The 19,639-nt window shown below is 39.4% G+C and overlaps 3 protein-coding genes across 3 annotated transcripts; 2 read left to right on the top strand and 1 right to left on the bottom strand.

Annotated features, from left to right (window-relative positions):
• The first annotated feature begins 1,286 nt into the window (after positions 1–1,286).
• On the top strand, positions 1,287–5,017 carry LOC131252616 (josephin-like protein). The gene is made up of 2 exons (XM_058253245.1): positions 1,287–1,500; positions 3,487–5,017. The coding sequence occupies exons 1-2, from the start codon at positions 1,408–1,410 to the stop codon at positions 3,949–3,951; spliced, it is 558 nt and encodes a 185-aa protein (XP_058109228.1). The 5' UTR covers positions 1,287–1,407; the 3' UTR covers positions 3,952–5,017.
• Positions 4,065–4,679, top strand: LOC131253787 (uncharacterized). The gene has a single exon (XM_058254925.1). The coding sequence runs from the start codon at positions 4,065–4,067 to the stop codon at positions 4,677–4,679; it is 615 nt and encodes a 204-aa protein (XP_058110908.1).
• Positions 5,018–6,467: 1,450 nt separating the features above from the next.
• On the bottom strand, positions 6,468–19,364 carry LOC131252615 (sulfoquinovosyl transferase SQD2-like). The gene is made up of 11 exons (XM_058253244.1): positions 18,831–19,364; positions 13,551–13,617; positions 12,658–12,728; positions 10,810–10,927; positions 10,645–10,718; positions 8,660–8,715; positions 8,489–8,572; positions 8,322–8,409; positions 8,161–8,238; positions 7,826–7,882; positions 6,468–7,130 (listed from the first exon to the last, which is right to left on the bottom strand). Exons 1-11 carry the CDS (start codon positions 19,187–19,189, stop codon positions 6,629–6,631), a joined length of 1,554 nt encoding a protein of 517 aa, XP_058109227.1. The 5' UTR covers positions 19,190–19,364; the 3' UTR covers positions 6,468–6,628.
• Positions 19,365–19,639: the final 275 nt, after the last annotated feature.

Raw genomic sequence — 19,639 nt, 5'->3', positions numbered from 1 at the left:
AATTCTCTCAGTGCTGACGAGCAGATGAGTGGCTCTGATGTCGCAGAAGCATGCCTAGTTACAATCTCTACAATCGAGCGAGTGCACACAAGCTGCACGTACACCCCCTTTTTTGAGCAATTAAGCATAACCCAGGCTATCATGGGCGGGCCTGGGCTTGCTTCGGCCCATTTTGAACTGTTGGGGGTAAGCCTATTCAAAATTTCGATTTTCCTGGGCCGTAGCCTGGCCCATTTATATGTGAGAGACAAGTGGGCCCACCAGCCCATTTGATCACCTTCACCTTAACCGTCCATTTTCAATCCCTTTAATTGTACGGATTCGATGATCCAATCACGGATTTTTGTTTTGTCCATGTGCAATCCACGGTGAATTGTTCCTATCCAACCGTCTTTGTTGATCATAGGTGGGCCCTATTGGGCCAACCCAAGAATCCGTACTGAGCGTTTGCTCCTTAAATCCTTTTTGGTAAACTATCATACCTCCTTCTTTTCTGTGAAGCATCTGGAAGATCTAAGGCAGCAGTAATCAAAAGATACGTGGCCCACATCTTTCAACAGTATACAGGCGTTTTGAATGTTTACAAGTGTGTCTCACGGTTCGATAATCTAGACCGTTTATATGTCATACCCCACATTGAAAGAATTATCTCCTTAAAATTATTTCATGAGAAAAATCGTAATACATCCGTTTATGTCCAATACATCAACGATAAAAAAGGAAAATATACCATTGGTTCAGATTTTACTAGAACATATACTGAATTTTGTACTGAAATCATGATTTTTTTTTTTTTTTGCAGCTAGTAATATATCCGTATAAATGGTCAACGACTCAACGGTCTGGATTATCTAAATGTGGGCCTTTTTTCATAAATGAAAATCTGTTTACACGTGCAAAGATGCAGTCGAAACGTTTAATTAAATTTTCTTCCGAGAAAAGTCTGATACTCTAGCGAGCATGATGGATCATACACAGGCACCTAGAAATTATTTTTCGGATCTGTAAACCGTACATTCTGACTATTGGATTTATGCATATTTACTGGACGGTCAGAAATGAGAAACATCCAACGGCCCTATATCATCCTAGAATCGTTTGAGAATTAGAGGTTATGATTGCTCAAGAGGAATATGATTTAAAGACGGTAGAATTCACATTTCATTCGGTTTAATTTCAGTTAATAAGTGTCATTTGTACTATTTAAGAGTGCATGTGTATCAAGCTTCATACACTGCCAGAGTATCAAATAACTCCCCTCTTCTTCTACGCGCTACAGCTGTTACATTGCAACAAACCCTAGATCAGATCGGGGTTTAATTTTATCGTTTTTCTCGATTTCTCATCCGTATTTTTCTCGCTTCCATGGCTCTTCTTTTCTTCTGGCAGTAGGGGGGAGGAGATGATATGATGGAGGAGAAATACGAGAAGAAGGCAATATATCACGAGAAGCAGAGATTACAGTTCTGCCTCTTGCATGCCCTCAACAACCTTCTCCAGGTATCCCTTTCTCCACTCTCCGTAAACGCCCTCAATTCCTTACTATATTTACAGAAAAGCCCTCCAGATGAATTGATATGATCGCGGAGGATGGCCCACCTCTGCATGGATTATTTGAAGAGAGGTCACCGATCGTATACGTCGTAGATTCGCCGTATGTGAGCTGATGTGCGATTGGGAGATGAGCTCGATCGCTCATCCGAGTCGACTCGTTTCAAATGATCTCTAATTGTGGAGTCTGAACTTGGGTTTTTATTTGAGATCATTACAAGTGCAGAGGTATGATTCAGTACGAATTCTTCGTATGTGGGGCTGAAGTGGGCCATTTGTGATCATAGCGATTGTTGGATAGGAGGTTGTTACCATGGGTCGCCCATTGTTGGGACTCACGGAAGCACGCAAAGGAGAATCAAGCAAAGTAATCACAATTGCACAAACAAACCCAACAAGAAGGCAATCCGAATTTTTTGTGGAAAAACCCTTGTGGGAAAAAACCACGGCACAAATCGATGTCTAATGCACTATGAAAGCAATATTACAAGAGAGATGATCTTACCAATTCAAACAACCCTCGAATCTCCTTTGAATCTCTAGCTATGTTCTTGAACCCTTTAGAACAACTTAGAAAGCCCTAATCCTTTCCCTAATCTTGATTACACCCGTTATATATACTACCCAACCGGAATAAGAAACAAATCGCGCACTTACACAATTCTGTACGCGCCTTCGATGGGACCTTCGATGGCATCGACAGCCATCGAGGACCTTCGATAGCATCCGGCAATCGACTAGGATTTTTCCGGATTTTTTCGATGGGATCAGGCATTTGTCAATAGCATCGACATCTGATCGACGAGATCGAGTGGGTCATCGACAGACTCTGTTACTGACAGATTTAAGACATAGGACAACACTCATGACCTTGGATAAACACATTTGTTCGAATAAGGACCTGCAAAAGGAAGGCTAAGAGTAATAATGTTGGTACCGTCCATTTTGTGGGACTTATTTGAATGCCGTTGATCATCTAGTTAGGGTGGTTTCGAGGGCCATGTGTAGTCTACAGGGGACCGTACAATGTTTCATTGTGATCATAGGTGGGTCAAGGAGGAATTTAGCCCACCAACTAGGCAGAGCAATTACGGGGCCATGCGGACCTATTCAATGCTTCACCTTGATCATAGGTGAACAGGAGTAATAATGCCCTTACCGTCCATTTCGCGCTACTTAGGCCTCATTTTGATGCTTTTTATTGGAATAAACTAGAATCCAAATCACATGGTAAATGGAATCAATGTGAATTGGAATCCTAAGATGTGCTTGGATGCCTGTAATGAGAATACACTGATATCCAAAATTTATTTTTATGATTGCTTGTAATTGGAATGCATTAATTAAACTAGTTTTAATGCCCCAAATTAGTATGTGTGATATTTGACATAATAATTGTAAAAAGCCCATTGAAATATATACTTTGGCCAACAATAATGAAATTTTGAGCCTAGGCGAGCCATAGAAGTCGGCCCACTTTTTGGCATTTGCATCCGATTCTCAATCTTTTGAGGGGATTCCAATTCACATGATTTTTCTGTATTCCATTTCACATTGATTCCAATTACGATTGTTTACCATCAAGCAAATGACCCTTTTTGCCCAGTGCATCCATTTACCACTGATTAAAACCCGTTTACCATCAACCAAACGACCCTTATTTGACTGCCTTTGGTCATCTAATTCAGGCAGAGTGGAACTCCATGGCCCAAAGGAAGGTGTCCTTAGTGGAACTCCTATCCATTGTCTAAATGGATTTGTATAACTTTTTTCTTGCTTATTAATAAATTCTTCAGTGCCAGTTAAAAAATAAAAAAATAAAAAAAAGCAAATTAATCCATCCAACTTTCCTTCCCCTTCCACTTGCATATTCCATTATGGCCTTTTCTTATTTCCTTTTATGAGTTATTTTTTGATAAACTTGTTATAGTTCAGGACAAGGACTCATTCACTCGAGCATACTTGGATGCCATTGCCGACAAACTCATTGTTATTGACCCAAACAAGGAAAGCTGGACTCCGCTCTCTGTGATCCTCAAGCCCCACCATAACACCCTGACAGGAAACTACGACGTAAATGTACTGATTGCGGCACTGGAGGGGAAAGGGAAAAAGGTGGTTTGGCACGATCGTCGTACTGCAGCTTCATCAATTGACCTCAGCCAATCTGATGAAACGTTAATGGGTATTGTTCTCAATGTCCCAGTCAGAAAATATGGCGGGCTTTGGAAAGGCAGGCATTGGATTGCACTGAGGAGGATTGAAGGGGTCTGGTATGACTTGGACAGTGATCTCGCTGCACCCAAACCATTCCAACGTGAAGAAGAAGTAAAAGCATTCTTGGATGATGTTATCGGTCAAGGTGGGGAGGTGTTGATTGTCCTGCATGGCGAACAGTAGATGGTTCTTGCCATCTTGTTCCTTCAATTGATGGGCCAGGAGTGAATCTCTGGAGTCGATTGTTGTCATCTTACATCCTAAATGCTGGTGAGTATTATTACAGTTACAGCCTAATGGCCTTCATGAGGAAGTTGAAAAGGGGCTACTTGAACAATTCAATTGCATTGGTATGCGTCATTGTATCTGCTTCATGCCTGCTGGTTTTACTTGTTTCGATGCTTAGACTACCAGAAATATCATTAGAGAGGGGCAGAATCCGTTCCCCAAGGTTGTTGAAATTTGGGAAGAGACTAGAGGAGGAAGAGAGACTCGGGAAGCTCGCGGAGGTGGTGGTTGGGATGTTACCAGACGATCTTGCTTTCACTATCTTCATCCCGTCGGAGGAAGCTTTCGAACGTGATGTGAAACTATGGGCCAATGACAGCCTGGTGGAACAGAAAGCAAATGATACGTTTGCTATTCTCTCTCGTTTATTGGCATTCTCGACAGTTCCTCAGCTCTTGCCCTTTTTTGAAATACCCTTGGATAGGGAGATCTCTCTGGATTCTATATCTGGATTCAGATTATATGCTTTGAGGACTTCTGATGGCACCCTTGTCGTTAACAACATCCAATCAGAATGGGTTGATCTCAGAAAAGGGAAGATCATCGTACATGTAATGAGCGGGGTGATCATGGATGCTGAATTCAAGCAATCGTTTCGACCTGATTATGATGATGAAGATTAAATCTCCCATCTGGATGCCTGGTTTTGTCAAATACCGGCACAGCTTGACATAATAACAGAAACCCTCGTGAACTCTGGCAGGTAGTACAAAAAAGATCGGTTCTAGTTTCATAGTGACATCAGCATTCATTCAACAGACAGATGCATACTTTACTCTTGTTGATAGTTTTAGGATATATATAAGAACAAAGAAATGTTGCACATCTTTCTTCTTCCTCTTCTTTTCCCCAAAGGACCTATATCCATTTCAAAAGATGTTGTAACATATTCAAGTTCCACCAAAAAAAAATAGGGTTATTGCATGGCAGATGCCTTTGATGATGTTCTATTCTGTGTGGACACTGAGAATCACGACAGTTTTTTCCCTTTTTTTTTCTTTTTCGGTAGGATTGGAAATAAGAACCTCTGAGGCAGTATGGTCAGGCAAGTGGGCTTGGATCATTCCCTTGGAAGCACGAATCAAGACTGTTTAGCGCCATTGGCAACATTCAGATTGATGTGTGGTACAAATTGGGGTGGTGTGGATTCAAATCTCTATTTGCACTTTGAGGGCCTGTTTGGAAGGATTGCCAAGTTGGAATTGGCATGCTACTCCAGCAGAACCCATCTGCTTTGTGTTTGGGTTGGCACAGGAAAATGCAAACTGCGTTAAGTCAGATTTGACGCTCTATTGCTGCCCCAAATTGCAGTTGGGTTTGCCCATTGCCCATTCTCTATTCCAATTGCTGGTTGGTGCAGAGTGCATTCACCTGCTGCCTGCTTTGCATTTGGGTTGGCACAGGAAAATGCAAACTGCATTAAGTCAGATTTGACGCTCTATTGCTGCCCCAAATTGCAATTGGGTTTGCCCATTGCCCATTCTCTATTCCAATTGCTGGTTGGTGCAGAGTGTATTCACCTGCTGCCAAAAGCAAAGCTTCCAAATGCACCCTGATTTAAACACCTTTCAAGCTCTTTTTAGAACTTTCAGATTATTGCTAAAGCAATTTGTAAAGGGGAAAAAAAAAATGTGAATCACAGCATGTATATACCCATGCCACATTAGCTGATTCAATCATCCGGCGAGCCATGCTTGTGCTAGGAAAATGGACAGAAAACCACCAACTGCAGCATGTTTGGCATATGTGCATGTGTCCCATCGTAGAATGAGCAGACTAGCCTGGCTTTTGGTACAGGGCATGTTAACATTGAGCAAAAGCTGGTGCATGGACCGCAGTCCACCTCCTGGAGAGAGGGCATGAGGAACCAAGGCACAAGCTTTATTCTAAAACTCGCTGATCTCACTCCAAACTCAGCTTAGTCAAGTCCATTCAGTGAGATTTCAAGCCATGTTGCTGAGAACTCGATATTCATCCAGTCAAAGACATGGGTTGGTGCGACCCGAACCAAGTCACTCACCTTCTAAGGGATTTTATTTATTTATTTATTTTTATTTTAAAGTGTGGGTATATTCAAACCCCCTGACTTCAACCCAGTGAAGCAATGCCCTTAACCATTGAGACGCATGCACTATTGCTGCTTTCTGTCAAGTTCCATCTTAAAGGTCTATTCCCATTTCTAATATTTTCAATTTATAATAATTAAATATCAAGTTGAGTTGGGTCGAGTCATCCCGACATGGATGAACATCAAGTCTAGTCAATTTTTTGGGTTTTTGAATTATGGAGACAATAAGAACTTGAAATCATGGCCTCAATTTTATTTATTTATTTATTTAAAGATGATGCTCAAAATTCTAATTTTACTTCATCAAATTCCCCAAAAGGTCCAACAGAATGTTATACACAACTTAAAGCAAATCAATCAATCAAACTTTATTGCATCAAACAAGCATAATGAACAGAGACTTCATGGGTCTGTTAATATACAAGAAATGCATGATTGCATACACACATCCAATCACCCATATATCTTCCAAAGGCTTCCTTTAAGCCCAATGAGTATTTTCTATCACCCGTATGTGATTTCTGGCACACGTGTCCGGAAAATCAGTCTCATCAACCATTGCAGTGGTCTCAGTAGCTGCGCCCTCTTCTTCCGCCAGAACCAAATAGCAGCGTTGTATTGCTCATTCCTTATCTTTTGGGTGGCAGCCCGCCAATTGTACTTCTCCATGTCCTCTCGGGATGCTTTTCCCATGCTTTCTCTCAATTCAGTGCAAGTCAATAGGCTGTCAACTTTCTTCACGCAGTCATCGATATCCCCCGGGGCATAGAGGAAGCCCGTCTTCCCCTCCTGATCTTCAGGGATTATGTCCGGAATCCCACCAGCGCGGACACCCACGACTGGGACACCTGATGACATGGCCTCCAAGACCACAAGCCCAAGGGTCTCAGATTCTGATGGCATCACAAAAACATCCCCGCTTGCATATGCCTGGGAGAGCTCCTCACCTTGTAGCATCCCTGTGAATACTGCTGGCATGCCAGAGAACATCTTTTCAAGCTCCTCTCTGTCTAGACAGAAACAAGGTGCATGAGTGGAAGAAATGTTTGGATGGTCGAGGTTTCTTTGGTTCCGAAGAAGAGATTTGCACATGAATTAGAAAGATCAGATCCAATTTTTCATTCAAGGAGCATTCTCTATAGTTTTGGTGGGGCTAGACTTGAAAACCAGTCCAATTGGACAATCTTGACCATCTAATATTTCCCAATGGTTTATCATTTCCTTTTTAGCCACTCATTTGATGGTCGCCGGTTGGATGCTTGGGATCATCCGATCAACGTGATTTTGGGCCATGTTCTATCAACAACGGGGCCCACGGTTATGACAGTTTGGATTGGCATGTATGTTATCCCAAGTTTATTATGAATGAGCAGTAATAAAAAAAATACTTTTTTTTAAATCAGTATGATAAAGTAATACTTTGGGTCACACAAATTGAAGGCCCTGTTTGGTAGACACCTAAAAATGAGTTGATCTCATTTTCGTTAACGCTCATTACGCATTAAAGATCTTGATCCCTAATACATAATCAAGATTTCCAATACATAATGTGTTATCCAAAATGAGATCAACTCATTTTTAGGCATCTACCAAACAGGGCCAAGTGTAGCTCATTTTGGAATTCAGGTAAATTTTCGCCTTGGGTCCATGTGTGGCAGGGATTTGTGTATTTTGAGTAGGAAAATAAGAAAGTAACATTACCTATATGGTCCATCTCCAATGAAAGCGATCCGTGCTTGTGGAAGCCTATCCATGACCCTGCTCAACCACATGTTCCAATTGTCAACAGAGTAACAAATGCATGCACATGCACACACACCCGCAAGTAAAATGAGATTGAACAAATGATGATCTGAAATAGAGATGCACATATGGAATACCTAAATTGTGAGTTTTCTGAAGCCAACACACATATCCACATACTTACCAAGTGTAGGGTTGCGTGTGTGCTTAGTAAACCTTCAGCTAATTCACACGTTCACGTCAATGAACAGTCGCAGACTCTCAATAAGACATGAACTAGTTGGAGAACTTACTGTTTGAGGAAATCCAAGCTCTTTTCAACTCCTAAGCGTCCAACATGAATTACTAACGGCCTTTCGGGTTCACCGTTGCTGATTAGAGAGAAAGAAGCTCCTTTTAACCATTTTCTAACTACCCGTATGTACAATGTCCATGTGTAGAAAAAACACCTTACCTTAGCCTTACTCTCATTTCATGGCTGCGGTAACGAGGGTGAAAACTTTCTGAATCAACACCTTTGTTCCAAAGGCGTATCTTATTTGCTGAAAGAAACAAATTTTGTGAGAACACAAATCGGAGTGGAAAATGAGACTCCCCTGGAATATTTTGAAGTTTATTCACCTGCTGTCACACGAGCAGCTTCGAGATCCCTCCCGATGGCTGCTGAAGGCACCAACGTAAGATCAGCAGCTCTGTGAAGAAACTCTGAAAAAAGAGGTAATGAAGTTCGGAACACACCAATTTGAATATTGGCAGCCAATCTCATAATAGGAATGGTGAAAGCTCACATACTTATGATCAACCACATGGGCTTCACTAGCCAACTGAAGGTGTATCTTGGAATGTATCTGTGCAACAGCCAAAGAAAATCAGACTCTCTGACTAATCATAGCCAATACATGCATGCTGGTGTCAGATATATGACCCTTGAAAACCCAACAGGCTGCCCCTTCCCACTGTAGTAGATAGTATTAGGGATAATTGTAAAAAACCTCCCTACTGGTTTCTGACAACTGCAATTACCTCCCCTCTGGTTTACAAATTTGTTGCAGATTCCCCCAGTCTTTTTAGCACTGTTAGCTTTGAAAAAATGACCATTTAAACAATGTCTCAAAGGTTTGTATATGTCAGTGTCATCAAAATCCTACGATTTACAATTTACGATTTGAGTTGAATCTTAAGCAAAACAATTTGAATCCCACCTTTGAATCTCTTTTTATATGAATCCTACAATTTTATGATTTGAATCCTACATTTTAGGATTCAAATCTCAATTTACGATTTAAATTATACTAGTTTTCTTCTATTTCAAGCTTCACTTGGCTTTCATTTTATGTTTTTAAATTGGTGGGGGCTTTAAGAATCATTTAAAAAAAAAAAAAAAACTTTAAAAGAAAAGAATCATTTAGAAAAGGCAAATTATTTTATTTTGTTCTTTATAAGAGATTAAATGATATATATTTTCTTCAATGTTAAATCGTAGAGTTTTTTTTATGATTTCTTATTTCTTAACTAGTTGAAACAGCAAATCGATGCATGACTTATCCGGAATGTTTTTATGGATGGTTACAATCATGTTAATCATGTTGACTTACATGTATTGTGGAATGATGGTTAGAAATCAAAATATCATTTTCGTTGGTCTACAAAATCAAATGCCGGTTTCCAATGCAATTCTAAATTCAAGAAAGGTAACAAGAACATAAATTATTAAAATGTTTTTTAAGGAAAATTTCTTGAAAGACAAAAAAAAAAAAAAAAAAAAAAAAGAAAGATAAGAATCACTTAATTTTTAAGTAATACCATGTCATGATAGTGTTAAAGTCTTTAATTTTTCTGATTTATTTATATTTTCATATTTACAAAGATCATAAAAAATCTTATGATTTAAGATACGATTTGCAATTCAATACGATTCAACCCTTATTAAAATTTGCAATAAGATAACGATTTTGACAAAATGGTATGCATGTGGACCTACCATAGTGTGTGTGTGTGTGTGTGTGTGTGTGTGTGAACTGTCAACCAACACATTTGACATGGTTCCTCCACCATGAAAATGGTAAAACCTGAAAAATCAGGCTAATCCAACCATCACATGGCCCACCTGGTAAATTTGGAGGTTGTTGGGTGGGTGTCGCCCACCCTCTGATTGATTAGCCTGATTTTTTGAAGTCCAATATTTATGGTGGAGGGACATTGCTGAACTGGTTGGATACCATTTACGCATAATGGGGGGGCCCACATGTGAGCAAAAAAAAATCCTAAGGCAAGGGCTTTTTTTTCTTCTGTTTTTTTTTTTTTTTTTCTAATTGGTGCAGATTCCTCTACCGACTCTAGCAGAGGGGAGGTACTTGCAATAATCCAAACCAGAGGGGAGGTGTTTTCAATTGTCAAACCAGAAGGTAAGTGTTTACAATTACCCTATAACATTTAAAGGAAAGCAACTATTTAAAGTTTAAACCCAGCCTCTTTGTTAGATGAACCCCCTTTTTTTTTCAAATTTTAGTAATGCCATATTACAAAGTTCTAGTATTGCATTATGATAAGTAGCAAAAATGTTTATCTATCAAATGAGGCAGGTGTAAATATCAATTTCCAAAATAGAATGTTATTATTTAAATACTAGTTTTTTTCTTTTCTTTTTCTTTTGAGGGGTTATTTAAATACTAGTTCATAAACACAAAAGATAAAGGAATGTCTCTAGATATAGTCAGTTGAAAACAATTAAAATTAAAATGAAATTTTTTTTTTAAAAAAAAAAAAGACCAACTCACATTGGAACATGGGTGTGATATGACATCACTATGGGGACACAAAGGAGTTTTGCAATGATGAGCGCGCCAAATACCTGAAAAAATGCTTTAACATGTCCGTTGGTTAGTCATGCACAATAACATGGTTTTTGGAATATACCAACATGCTTTATCTTCTAGCGTTACCATTATTCCGGGTGACGATGCATGTATTATGTCTGGCTTGAACCTCGCAACTTCTGAAATTATTCTAGGGCTGAGTGCCAGCGAAAGGGGCACTTTTTGATACCACGGGCAGGGGAAGCTGGAAACAGAAGTGAAGAACCATTAGGAGAAGCGACAAAGGGCTCAATCAACTAAGCATATGAACATTACAACTTGAAAAAGTTAATTGGAGAATAAGTTCAATCACAAAAGGAAAATATAATAATAAAAATATAAAAAAAAAGCTAGTGGCATGGAAATTTAAGCTCAACTGTCGGTTTCTGCTATACAAATATCTAGAAATGAGATGAGCTTTGTTAAGCACACACATGTGCAATAAAGCTTATGTACACACCACACATGTGCCAGCATGGCACGATAGGTCCAAGATCCAATCCACCCATCAGATATTCGCCACTAGATTGTTGCCCTAGACCAGTTGTCAGGTTTATCCACTTGTCAGGTTTGCCACAGTTTGCAGAACAATGTGCGGCCCTGAAAAACTTGGCTGAAGTTCTCTAACCCATCCACCTGTTTCCAATAGTGAGTCCCACACTGAGTGGACCAGATTTATTTTTGGGAAAACATGTAGAAGGTCGTGCCAACCTGATGGATGGATTGGAACTCGCACCAAGAGTCATGCTGGCATGTGTGGCGTGGACATGAGCTTTATTGCACACACGTGTGAGCTTAGCAAAGCTCAAATTCGATCATCAATTCAAGACTCTGTCTGCACGTGTCCAAGCCTGACGTAGATTGGGGGTTGCTTGAACTGACAAGAACCCACCCTAACAGTCCTGCAAGTCAGAGACGAAGGAAGAGGGGAAGGGAAATCAGGGAAGTTCAAGGAAATGGGATATCCAAAGACTCCCAAAACCCAGCCCAGAAGAAAAGGGAAGGGCTAGAACAAGCTCCTCTCTCAAATCTCTCCGAATTCTAAAACTCAAATGCCCAAAACCGTGGCAATTACAGAAAAACATAGTATTTATACTACTTTTCAAGTTTTTGTGACCCTCAACTGATCTCAACAAACCTAACTAATCACCCAATCCTGAAGTAATTAAATGAAGGGAAAAAAAAAAAACTAAACTAATCCATTACAACAACCCTTCCAGTCAGGGACTCAGGGTGCCTAATCAGAGTATCATGCAATAACAGTATGTGGCAAGACTGATTTATGCCAACTAGCAATAGCCAAACATGTCACTCCCACCACCAAGTGAATTGCTCCTGCATCAGATTCCAAGTAGACTAGAGATTCGGTCCTGTATTTCTGAGTTTACAAGCTTATTCTGTATCTGAATTTTTGAGGATCAACTCCTTGAATTATCACTTTAATTCCTTGATTGAGTTCTTAGGTTCAAAGAAAACTTACCACTCCTTTAACTCAACTGGAATCATGAGGAACCAACCCCATTAACTCAACTGGAATCATGAGCACAGTTTTCTATTACTTGATCAAGTTTTTAAACACTTTAGTACACATAAAAGTAGAACTTCCCAAACTACTAGAGAATTAAGGGCCTGTTTGGACGCACCCACCGAAGGGTGTTTGAAGGCCTAAATGCCGTTTTGATCCAAACCGCAGTTGATGTTGTGCATTTGGATGCAATTTGCAAAGCTCCGCCTTATCTCCCGTTCAACCAAATAGGTGCTAAAATGCCAATTAGGCAAGTCAAACAAAAAAGTAGGCTTGAAACCCCGATTGAGGAAGTGTATCCAAACAGGCCCCAAATTATGAATGTGGATGCAAGAGAAGAAATAGCAAAGGCTAGAGTTAGATGTTGAAACCGAACCATCAAGGAAAGAAAAGGCAGTTGAAATGATTACCTCCATGACCCGACTAATTTTGCTCCATAGAATTCCTGGGGCACTCCTTCATGAGTTGTCACGACGATGACCTATACACCAGGAATCAAGAAACCAACTGAATTCAGCATTTGGAAACAATTGCACTTTTTAATGATCAATGCAGTAAGAAATCAAGAAAATGGTTGACCACGGGATTAGGATCTGCTGGTTGATGAATTGCCATCTTCTTCAGTGGCTAAATTAATATATGTTGTATTTTTTTATTTTTTGTTTTTTGTTGTTGCCATGTATCTTTGAGGATATTTTGTAAATACCCTTTTGTGGATTATAATTTTTCAGTTGTCCATTTTTTTATCAGCAAAAGGGAGGGAGTAATGCAACATGAGGACTTTATAGGAGGTCATCCATCCTATTACTGTCTTGCCCAAGCACGCTTAACCGTAAAGTTCAAAAGGGATCCGGTGCATTTGTGCTGGTACAATCACACACAAAATTTTGATGGGATCCAATGCATTAGATTAGTTGTCTAAATTGTTAAGAAGCTCTTGGATCATTGAAGCTAAGGGCCATTTTAGACCAAATTTCTCAATGCAAAGAGTTGCCATTATTGCAGGGCCATAGAGCAAGCTCGGTGCTGCAGTGGCCGTTTTGTTGGAAGAAGCCCACAAAACCAGCTTATTTCAATCCATCTCATGGTATTCGGGGTTCTTCCTGCAAATCAAACAATTCTGGCATAGAGCTACTATGAGCCCCCCATATTGGGGCAGTATTTGCATCTTTTGTCCATACTACAGCCCTGAAGGAGTAATATTATACAGGTAATCCTTGAACCATATGTAACCTAACTGATGAATAAAGCAGCGCCACTGACCATCTAGGAAGAAGGAAGAGCACATAAATGACTGAAATACCTCATCCCCCATTTCGCGTAGATATCTAATGAAGTTCTGGAATCGATTTTTATATCCAGATACATAACTGCAAAATGGAAATCAACAATACAAACATTCAAATACTCATCAACAGATTTAAAGTAGTTTAGCAGTAATATAAACAACTAAAAATAACCCATAATGGCCTCTTCATTTCCATGTAACCAGCTATAGGTTTTCCTAACAGGCAAACAAGATATAAGGAAAAATCTCGCATTTGGACGAAATTGCATATCAGATATTCCATGTTATTAAGGAACTATTTACTATTTTATTCTGGATAAGAAAGATAAAAAGCTGAGAACACGCATTCAGCAACAGTAAGCCAGGTATACACATCAGTTTTCAAGTTCAAATGGCATCAATCCTCATAGCTAAAATAAACTGTACTATGGTATATATTTTAAATTTACTGATATACTGTACTATGGTATATATTTTAAATTTACTGATACATACTGCAACATTCCATCACTCATTCATACTATATATAATATATACTGTACTGTGGTATATTTTAAATTTACTGATACATACTGCAACATTCTATCACTCATTCATACTATATATAATACAAGTAGCATTTGGCCAGTTTTACCCCTACAATCAGTCGTGGGGAAGGTCCTCAACAGGTAGCTTTTGGTGCGGCTAGCCCTTTGACCGAGGGGTATGTCTTTTCAACCACACAACAAAGGCTCTATGGGGCTCACCTTGATGACTATGTAACATCCACACCATACACCTGTTGCACTGGCTTATGTTAGGACTTTAGCGCAAAAATGTAGAACTAAAGCTTGAGTGAACCACAACATTAGAAAGGGTCGCACACCGTTGAAATCCTTCTCCCTCCCACAACATCAGAAAATGTGGGTGTGGGTCATACACCATTGAAATCTCCCTCCCTCCTAGTTGAGGTGGTCTGATGGTACACTAGCTGGCTAGTCCTATTTGCAGTCCATTAGCAATGGTCATCACTGAACAAATTTCATCCATAAACAAAAAAGTACAAAAATGCTATTTTCAGATAGTAGCCAATCCAAAGGAAGAGCCACCTGTCAAAATGAGTCTGAACACTCAAGCATTCTGCAATCTCCCATTTTTTCTGCCATGCATAGAGTATAAAACCATGCCCACATACAAGTTAGAAAAAGGAAACACCCCAAGCTCGAACCCTGTTATAGTACAGCATAACAAAGCCCCTGCAAAATTCGAGAATACTAACAATTCATAGCTAGAAAAGAAAAGAAAAGGTACAAATTATGAAACCCACTAAAACATCGTAGGTACTACATGAAATTCACAAATAGCCTAAAACAACAGGAACCACTAAATTACAACTAAAACTACACCAAACCCATTAACATTACAGTCAAACCAGTGTTTCAAATAGCTCCGCTATGTAGCGTGTATGCTTATGCAACGTAGCGTAGCTTAGCCTTAACGCTATGTAGCTCATGAAAATAGCTTAAGTCATGTGTAGCTTACGCTACATGATAATTTGTATATGCTACACGCCATATAGAATATGCTACACGCTATGTAGCTCACGTTACAATTTCGTTTTTACTACAACATTAAAATCAATTAACGTTTTCAATGATTTGTTACATTTTTCTATTTTCAATAAAATTAATTAATTTTTCAATGGTTTTAGTAAAAATAATATAAGTAACAATATTAAATCAGTTTCATTGCTTTCTTTACATTTACGCTTGTCATTACCCTATATTATTTTAGGTTGAGTTTAGTTGCACCAAATATCATGAAATATTGTTAAATTTTATTATTAATCAGTCTAATTTGGTCCAAAATATCATTAAATTAGTGCAACTAAGCACAACCTTGATTAAAAATCTAGAAGTAGAGTGTAGCTTACGTTACACGCTATGTATCCCACGCCTCACGCTTCAGAGGGGTGAACGCTATGCTACACACTATTCGCTATTTAAAACACTTGAGTTAAACTCACAAAGCCCACAAAATTCCAGCCAATTTTAAAATCAGATGAATTCTACAGCTGAATTCAGGAAACCCACAAAATTCTCAGCTAAAATAACAATACCAACATCAACAATGATTGAATCACAATGCCCACTGAATCACCGCTTAAGCCACATTTAGCTTGTAAATCCCACTAATTACAGCCAAACCAAGAAACCCACCAACTTCCATGCTCAAATAACAAAAATAACAGCTAAATCAGAACCCACCAAAATTACATTCACAACTACAACCGCCAATGGTTTTTCTTTTTCTTTTTTCTTTTTTTTAGTTTTTTAATATCCACCACCATCTCCTATCAATGATGATCAACTCAGCTTACTAGCCCCTGGTTTAGTAAGATTGTCCACAACAGAATTTTCCTCTCTAGGCACTTGAGAAAAGGAAACTTCCAACCATCAATCAAATCACAGAGTCCCTTGATTAAGTCTGCCACTCTCCATGGGTAAGAGGATTCTATTGTCCAAAAATGCGCTCAAATAACAAAAATAACAGCTAAATCAGAACCCACCAAAATTACATTCACAACTACAACCGCCAATGGTTTTTCTTTTTCTTTTTTCTTTTCTTTTTTTTAAGCTTTTTAACATCCACCACCATCTCCTATCAATGATGATCAACTCAGCTTACTAGCCCCTGGTTTACTAAGATTGTCCACAATAGAATTTTCCTCTCTAGGCACTTGAGAAAAGGAAACTTCCGATCATCAATCAAATCACAGAGTCCCTTGGGTAAGAGGATTCCATCATCCAAAAATGGCATTATTGGAGTCCCCTTCAAGAATTACAGGACCCTAGACAAGTTTCTTGATGAACTTGCATGATGCTCGAAGTAGAGCTGCTGTTTCTGCAAAATTAGAATCTCTAACTCCAACTGCTCCAGAGAATTCCACTATTGGTCTGCCGCAACACTATCATGCAGAATTCCCCTACTCCAGAATACCCTGAGTTTCTGATGAGGACATCGTGCACACGCACGCCCGCACACCACCACCCCTACGCACGTACGTACGCAGAAGGAGAACCCCACCATCGATCTAGCTCGATGACGACATCCAGAGAAGACCTCCTAGCTAGAAGTCAAGTTTTAGTTCAGAAAAAGTGGCCCGATAGTCAAGAAAAGCCCACCATGGGATCTCATGATCGTGGCCCACTCGTCGGATTGGTTTTATATTTTAGGTTTTGCTTATTGTTATCATTTAGAACATCATGAACGCTTTAGATTTCCTTGTTTGATTTTTATTTTAGCTTACTTCATCGCCAAGTAATAGGTGTCGCACATGGTGCGAGTTTTTGGGTATAGGGTTCTCCCTATAAATAGGCACCCCTTGTAGTTCTTTTGATTCATTGAAGTTAATAAAAAATTCCTGCTTTATTTTTCTGCTCTTTTCGTGAGTTGTGGAAGAATTCAAAAGTGGGTGCGAAGCCCTCCCTTTTCGAAGGGTAACTACCGTGGTGCGAAGCCACATCGATCTCAATTCACCCCCATCTTTCATCATCTTTTTTCCATCTTCCCCCACCATCCGTACTTCGAATTTGTCCTTTTGTTGCATCAGATTTCTTCATTGAAGCAGGTTTCCAGATTTCGGCCGGCAGGCGAGCTGAAACTTCGGCGGAGCACCACGCACAAACCGTACATCGGATCGAGCTGAGATTTGGAGGTTTTGGAGTCCATCCCTGGCTGACCAGGGCCAAGGTGGCTTTTTTCTGAATAGTGGGCCCCACACACGTGCGGCCGGGATCACACGCACGTCCGTCTGGGCCATTGTTGCTGTCCACACGCGGGATCATCTTTTGGCTCAGGTTTTTATCCTCTTTTATCCTCTCATAGCCGTTTTTTCATGAATAATAACCCTATATTATATGATCCCTAATTGATTTGTCCCTTTTTATCACCTTAGGATTCCTTGAATTGAAATTAGAGAATCCCTTGGATTAGGGACTGATTTTTATGCATGAGTAGTTGATTTTATTTCCCTTTGATATTGATTGGCTTATAATTTTATTGGTCCAGTCCTAGCCTGTGTCGGCTTGGACCTGCATAGATTCCCCTTTAATTGAATGTTTGGATTTTCATGTGGGATATGGAATTTGTGTGATTGTTTCTGAATTGGTGTGATCTAAGCCTGAAATCTTGCATATCATATTTAAATTCACGTCTTGCATCAGCTTCCCCACAAGCAGCCATTAAAGTTGCACTTAAAAAATCCTGGTGAGGGAGCTTTCCAAGAGAGAAGTGCCGGAACTACTCTAGATGATGTCGTACCATTAAAGACCCTATTGTTTCTCTCCAACCAAATACACCACAGACCAGCACACACCGCCATAAACCAGAGAATCCTACATCTTGGACCACAGGCTGGGGATGATCATCAGTCGATCACCTCACCAGGAAATGCAGGGAATGACCAATTCATTTCAAACTTCAATAAGATAGTGTCCCTAATTTTCCTCGATTCTCAAAAGTGCAATAGAAAGTGTTTAACCAATTCTTCCTCATAGTAGCACATGTTGCACCGATTAGCCATTGCATCCCTCTATTGCACTGATAGCCATTTGCACATATTTCACCAAAAGCCTGCTACTATTGCAGCCAAAACTACAAATCCCACTAATTTCTCAAATCCAATAGCAGAAGTAACAGCTAAATCAGAAACCCCACCACCATTTTAGCCAAACCCACAAATTTGCTAAATCTCAGCTCAAATAGAAAAATAACAGATAAATCAGTAACCCACTAACATTACATCCAAACCTACAAAACCCACTAAATTCTCAGTTCAAATAGCAAAAATAGCAGCTAAATAAGAAACCCACTAAAATGACGGCCAAAAAAAAAAACACTAAATTCTCAGCTCAAACATGAGAAAAAAGGCTAAATCGGAAACACCACTAAATAACATCCAAAACTCCAACACCCACACAATTCTCAGCTCAAACAACAAAAATAGAACCCACTAAATTCTGAACTAAAAGAACGAGAACAAGAATATATAAATGATGATCCCCCCAATAAATAAATAAAAATTACATCTTGAAACACAAAACCCATTAAAAATTGCATCTAAAAAACGAAAACCCACTAAAATTACAGCTAAAAAAGCAAAACCCGCAATAAATTACAGCCAGATAAGCCAAACCCACATCCCAAAAAGGCATCAATACCATGCTTTTCCCGACAAAATTGCAAAAAAGAAGAACAAAACCAAGAAAAGCTAGAGAGACAGAGAGAGAGCAAAAGCTAAGGAGAAGAGCTCACGCAAAAGGCGATGGCTCAACAAAGAGAGCGATCCGCCGAGGCTTCGAATTCCCTTCTGAGTTCTCCAAAAGCGGCGGCCCTTCTTCTACTCCCTCTTCCTTAACTTCTTCAATATCCATCTTCTTCCCAGCAATAGCTCCCCCTCTCTTCTCTTCCAAACTCCGATACCGCCGAAAAGGATATTCCAAACAAGAATATCTCTTGGGTCTTTTTGAAAGAGGAAGAGATAGATGAAGATGAGAGGAAATGGAAGGAAGAGCTAACGAAGGAAAAGAAGAAGAAGAAGAAGAAGAAGAAGAAGGAACGGTAGAGAGAAAAGGAGTTAAGGAAGGATTTATAGAGAGAGAAGCTGAAATCATTATGAATGATTGGTGAGGAGGAAGAGTGAGAGAGAGAAGGGAGTATTGAAACAAGTAAGGAATCTGATTCTTATGAAGAATTTCGCGTGAATGGTATATTCCTGAGTAGAGTCGGAATCTATTGGAGGATATGCCGTCAAGCTCTTCTTTTCGTTTGGGACAGTAGCTAATGTTCTTGATTTTAAAAATAAAAATAAAAATAAAAATTTTATATATATATATATATATATATATATATATAGTACGAGAGAAATAATCATGTACAGCTCTATCTTTCCTGGCAATGTTTTCTTTTGTATGAAATCTGAGCCGTTGAAATGGTGGTCCAATGATTCGATGAATCTGGAACATTGAAAATGAAATATTTATGGCTAACATTGACACCAGAATCAGAAGTCAGATTGTTTTGACCGTAGATTAGTATGGTAGCGGTTAGAGCATATGGTTGCG

This window comes from Magnolia sinica, chromosome 8 (assembly GCF_029962835.1).
Source record: "Magnolia sinica isolate HGM2019 chromosome 8, MsV1, whole genome shotgun sequence".
NCBI lineage: Eukaryota > Viridiplantae > Streptophyta > Magnoliopsida > Magnoliales > Magnoliaceae > Magnolia > Magnolia sinica.
The sequence above is the reverse complement of the archived record's forward strand: the minus strand, read 5'-3'. Positions and strand labels throughout refer to the sequence as shown.